Below are 6,000 nucleotides of genomic sequence, written 5' to 3'. Positions count from 1 at the left end.
TTTAAGGCATCACCTCAAACATGCTGCTTGCATGTGTGGCATTGTGGAAAGGTTAGGTGGGCATCCACATGTCTGGTTCATCCTTGGGTACAATTTCCAGATGCGATTGGTGCCATGTTCATGCGTTCAAACAATTATATGGAAGTAAAAGCACTTGTGTCCAGCAACCATACAATCCAGGAAGGAGACGTGTTCTGTCTCTCAGTGATTAATGTGTTTTGGTGCAAAATGTGAAACAAGACCAGTACTTGCATGAGCAAAAAGGTCACTCGAAGATAAAGAAGCTATTAACAAAATAAAAAGCAAGATTATAGTGTGCAAATTCAGTCAGGGTCAAAGACCAACATTTTGGAGACATGTCTTGATGTCTGAAACTAAAATTGAAGTGTTTGGCTATAATGACCATTGTGACATTTAGAGGAAAAGCATGGAGCTTTCAAGCCTCCCAGATTTTAAGTAGAAGGGTGAAGGAATCATGTTGTGGAGGCGTTTTCCTGCAGGAGGGACTGGCGCTGGACAAAATAGATGGCATCATGAGGAAAGAAGATAATGTGGAAATAATACTATCTTATTAATATAGACGTTTTGTGGTCAGAGTACAAACCTGACTTGGTTACATCAGTTCTGTCAGGAACAAAGTATTATGAAAAGCTTGTGGAAGGAGAGCCAAAATAATCTGTCCTAAATCTTTCAGTTTTAAAGACACATAGGAAATTCTAAGGAAATGCATGTAAACATCTGAATTTAAATTGTTTTTCAATCATCCTTTAGAAATTTAATGGCAATAAAACAGGAAAAGTTTCATCTGAATTAATTTCAGACTGTGAACAATAAAATGTTTTCAGAAGATTATGTAGATTTCTGCTTAGTGGCTGTGTTCTACATTTAACAGCAGTCAGCTGTATTCACCTTATGTGTGGACCATGAAGGTAGCCATACAGAATACTGTTCTCCCAAAAACATGTAGGCCTGGGTAAAATCTACAAACAGTAAAACATGGTAGTAGGTGCATTATGCAGTGGGGGTTATCAGGCCAAGTTGCCAGGCGTCTGATAGAAAAGTGAAGATGAAGATACAGTACAGACCAAAAGTTTGGACACACCTTCTCATTCAAAGAGTTTTCTTTATTTTCATGACTATGAATATTGTAGCTTCACACTGAAGGCATCAAAACTATGAATTAACACATTTGGAATTATATACTGAACAAAAAAGTGTGAAACAACTGAAAATATGTCTTATATTCTAGGTTCTTCAAAGTAGCCACCTTTTTCTTTGATTACTGCTCCGCACACTCTTAGCATTCTGTTGATGAGCTTAAGTCCAAGTAAGTCCAAGATTACATCCAAAGCAGCAACAGATCTTATGAGAAGGCTTGTAAGCTAGTGTATAAATACTACCATGTAAAAATATGTCATGCCCATAGACTTAACAAAATATTAGTTTGATGGTGTGCCTACCTTTGCAACCTGCTCATTACAGATGCAGTTGATTTTTTTTCTATTTATGTCAGATTAAAGGTGGAAAACCTACAAGAAAAGGATTTCTCATCGTCTCTTTTTAACATCACTAAAAACCTGGTATTTTAACAGGGAGGGAGTCCACTTAGAGATGAACTGTATTCCACTTTGTAATATAATTTAAATACAGAGTCCCTTGTTTTTTATTAATTGCTTGAATTACATGTTCAGTCTTAGCTTTTTTCTAATATCCATCAGTGAGTTTGTGATAAAAAATATTTAAAGAAAAATATCACAATCGAACAAACATGTAAATTGTAGGAATGTTTTTCATACCTCGTCTGTTATCTGTCCTCCAAATGTCACCCATGTACCTGTAGAGAGGGAAAGACAGAGAGTTCTCATCACCTGGGAATTTCATCACCATTTTTCTATAGGCAGTCCTTTTTGTCAGTACCTCTGCAGTAAACACAACTAATCCCTACATTGTCACACCAGGCAATGGAGGCTGTCAGGCTCCCGAGAGGAAAATCTGCCCTGTTCAGAGCTGCCTCTCAGTGCTGAGGGATCACTTTGTGTGACTGCCCGTTAGTCACTTTGTCTTTACGGGTGACTGTTTCTGTTTGCCACTGTCATGCATATTTAGAGGACGTTGTCTTCACTGTCCTTATGGGCACTTTTCTGACTATGCATCTATCTGTGTGTGATAAGTGCACATGTGTACAAAAGGCTCCCAACAGTTCTGCAGACAAAGCGGTAAAACCAGACAAAAGGCCAAGCCTCCACTTTCAGTGGAGACGGTAAATCCTCAGTGCACGGTCCCTTGGTGAATACATACCTGAAAGAAAATGCTTCCAATTCAGGTTGTGTCAGAACAGTTTTAGGTATCAGAAAGCTGTCTAAACCTCCTTAACCAAGCGGAAGACATTTTGATTCTGAAAATTACACATTTTTAAATTTCAAAGCAGTAAGGCCCATATTTGCATTAGGAACTGAAAGAAATTGATGCTACCTGAATAGGAAATTAAAAAAAATAATGAAGAAACACACACTGTGATGGACTGTGCTGGCAATGATGATAACATATCACAGTGAAAGATTATGGAACATTCATGACTACTTGTTATTCTAAGGAAAAATATTCCTTGTAAGTTTTACCTAGTAAGTCTGTTAATTTAGTTTCAACTGTACTTTTGAACAAATCTTTAAATATAGCCTTTCCAAAGTATTCAAACTCTTTTAAGTCAGTGTTATTCTGCTGTCATGCATGAATTACTTATATAGCATGTTCTCCTAACATCAATTTTCTATATATTCTCATTTTTTTTAACACAGAAAAGCCCTGACAGAAAATTCACCTGGCAACCTTCTTGCTGTGAGGGAAAACTGCAAATTGCCAACCCACCCTCCAACCATGTTCTCCTTCAAGGTCTTTTTCCAGTAGCCCAACAGAAAAATACTAAATACAGCAAAGAGCAACAGATCTAAACCAAGAGTAACCTTTTAAAAATGGAATGATGGCAGGATGGATTCAGGCATGTTTGGCATGACTCTGGCCTGCTGTAATGAAGGAAGAGATGAGCCAAAAAGCAAAGATCTTGATTTACCAGTTGGTCTATGTCCTGATCATCACCTATACAATCAGGATCGTGACTGAAAAGAAGCAGCTGACATGAGCTTTCTTTGTAGTGTTGCTGTCCACAGCACTATCACCTGCACATACTCTGCAGCAACATATAAATGTGTTCTTTCATTTGAGGTAGGGAGAACAGGAACAAAGTTCTGTCTGACATGGACATCCCACACCTCCCAGGAACTCAAGTAGAGAACCTCTGTAAAGTCCTCATAAGTCCCTACCACTGCAGTATTTGTCCTCAAATTTCCGACACATCCAACTATACATGAAAAATGTTCTGCCTAGAATATGGGTCAGGAAGAGGCGGCAGGAACTCCTAAACCAGGGTGAAGGAGGATGTTTTGGCCTTGAAAGAGAGTCGGCAGCTTGGAGTAGAGCCTCTGCTCATCTGCATTGAAGGGAGACAGTTGAACTGGTCAGAATATTTGGTTAGAGTCATTCCTGGGCACCTTTGCTCAAAGGGCAGACCCAAAACGTATTGGAGGGACTATGTATTCATTCTGTCCCAGAATAGCCTATTGATCTCCAAGAATGAATAGCAGATGGTTGCTGGGTAGAGGGATGTCTGGGTTTCCCTTGTGGACCTGTTATCTCTGCAACATGATCTCAGATAAGTTACGATAAGAGGACGATGGATGGACGGACGGATGAGCAGAGCTCCATAGCGTTGGCTGGAGATATTGTCAACAGGATGATAATTTCTCCAGCGTTCTGGGAATTATTAAAAAGTGGCAAGAAGAAAACCAATGTGAAAGAAGAATAAACATTAAAGGTCCAGTTTGCAGTTTGTCACAAGCCATGTAGGGGACATAGCAAACATGAACACGTTTTCATTTGTGAAAATGTTGAAAACAATGTATTAGCCCTTTATGTTGTGTCTATCATATAAAATCAAAAACAAAAAAGAACCCTAGAAATCTAGATCTTGTTGCATGTAGAGGTAACAACAAAAACGTTTAAGGGGTATGAAGGCTTTTGCAAGTCACTGTATGCCTGAAAACCCTGGAAATAAAATCTCTATTAACATGTAATCGCAACCTATTTTACAGAAAAATTATTAGAATAAAATAGTAACTTATTAATGTGTTTATAGAGGACATTATCTGAATGGCAGTCACTGTTAGTAAGGTCATTAAATTGAAAAGGTTGTTCAACAAAACAGATAGTAGAAGAGGATGTAATGTTTTGTTTTTTTCCTTTAAGGAATAAAACAATTTAGGTATTCACTGCTTTTGAATATGTATGGCTACCCTTTAGGTCAAAAGAATAACCTCCTCTCTTGCTTGGCTCTCAATTTCCTCCTCCTGCTGAATCTTTAATCTGCCATTCTCTCACCCCGCATGAGCCCCGGTGCGGAAAAACGCCACACAAAGAGACGTTCTCTGGCTTTGTTGACCTCCACTTCTAAACTTTTATAAAACAAAGCAAAAAAAAACAAAAAAAAAAACAAGAAACCCATTTGCAAATCCCACCAGTGATGTAATGATAGAGCAGAGCTCATTATTCTGTACAGATGACACCCTAAAGACACACTGGCTCTGTTGCGCCGTATTGTATTACCGCAATCTAATAAGGAGCAGAACGTTTTGAATCTTGACGTGCAACACCAGCAGAATGGCAATCGCAGTTTTGCTCACTAAAGGAGTGACAGGCGGTTGGCTGAAGATTTGTCAGCGCCTGAGGGAAAAGTCTCTTCAGGACATTGTTAACGGCAGTAACCATGGCAGCATTGGTTATCCTCAAATGCAGCTTGAAGCCATTACCGCATGGCCTTATAATGGTGTGGTGCAGCTTTCATTATGCATGTTGCTACCTTTAAACACATTACACACACAAGTTTGTACACGTATGCGAGTGCTCAATCATCTCTCTAAGCTGATGCCTGAGCGGTGGAAATGTAACCACTGCTGACAGAGCTCTGGGCTTTTTGTTTGAGACTCAGCGTGGGATGACAAGCCTACAGAGCTCTAATGTCAAGGCCGCTGCTCCTCTCCACCCAGCTTAGCCTTCTGTTTGATGGAAGTTAAAGCCCTGATTACATCATGCTAAAGATGGAAAAAGCCGGAGGTGTCGCTTGATGTTGCTTTGGAGCTTCAGTTAATGTAATGACCTTTTAGCATCTTTAGCAGAAACTGTGATGTGTTCAAGTCAACCAAGCTTCAATTAACTTCTAGCAAAGAACAGTTGGAGTTGGTAACAGTCCAGTCCAAATATAACCTCCCTTTCCTCAGCCATTTCCTATAAATAAATTATCCTACAAAAAGACATAGGTTTAGGCAAGAGATGTTATCCTCTCAGCTTCTTTTAACCCAAATTTACAGGTAGGTATTACGTAACAGGGTGTGATAGTTGGTACATGTTTAAAACTAACCCTTCGTAGGGCTTCCATTTACCGGATCACCCAACTCTTCTTTGTCAGCTCTTCTACACAGTCTGGCTACAACTAGTAAAGCTTAGTCATGCTAAGTCACATCACCAAAATAATCTAGTAAAACAACCAGACCTCTTATTGTGGATTTCAGGAACAAGCAGCAACTGAACTAACTGTGACTGAAGTAAAAAGAAATTGGGCCATGTCTCTAACAACTTCAGACATCTAGAGACACAATTTCTTCCAGTTCTTCTTTAGGAAATAGCTCAAGCCGGATCTCAATTTTTATGTCCTGCTATAGATTCTCATCTGGCTTCAGGTCTGGACTTTGACTGGGACGTTCAGACACTTGAATGTTATTTGATTTAATCTTTTCCATTGTGATCATTGCTGTAGTTTTGTTCCAGGATTGTGCTGTATTTAGCTCCATCCATCTTCCAATCAACTCTGACTAACTGCCTTCTCAATGCTGAAGAAAAACATCCCAACACCATGATGCTAACACCACCATGTTTTATCATGGAGATTCAGGG

At 39.3% G+C, this 6,000-nt stretch overlaps 1 protein-coding gene across 5 annotated transcripts in view; it reads right to left on the bottom strand.

The window, feature by feature from the left end:
• The window catches only part of kcnab1a (potassium voltage-gated channel subfamily A regulatory beta subunit 1a), a 156,208-nt gene that overhangs the window by 25,084 nt on the left and 125,124 nt on the right, over positions 1 to 6,000 (bottom strand). For 4 of the 5 annotated variants that reach the window (XM_047392606.1, XM_047392607.1, XM_047392610.1 and 1 more), the window contains exon 3: positions 1,797 to 1,834. In XM_047392606.1, the coding sequence (XP_047248562.1) occupies positions 1,797 to 1,834 (38 nt within the window). Of the gene's footprint in view, positions 1 to 1,796; positions 1,835 to 1,917; positions 1,994 to 6,000 lie in introns of those variants that run through there. The other variant, XM_047392611.1, reaches the window with a different exon arrangement.

The sequence above is a fragment of the Girardinichthys multiradiatus genome, chromosome 18 (assembly GCF_021462225.1).
Source record: "Girardinichthys multiradiatus isolate DD_20200921_A chromosome 18, DD_fGirMul_XY1, whole genome shotgun sequence".
Classification (NCBI taxonomy): Eukaryota; Metazoa; Chordata; class Actinopteri; order Cyprinodontiformes; family Goodeidae; genus Girardinichthys; species Girardinichthys multiradiatus.
Note: the sequence above shows the minus strand (reverse complement) of the source record. Positions and strands in the feature narration are given on the sequence as shown.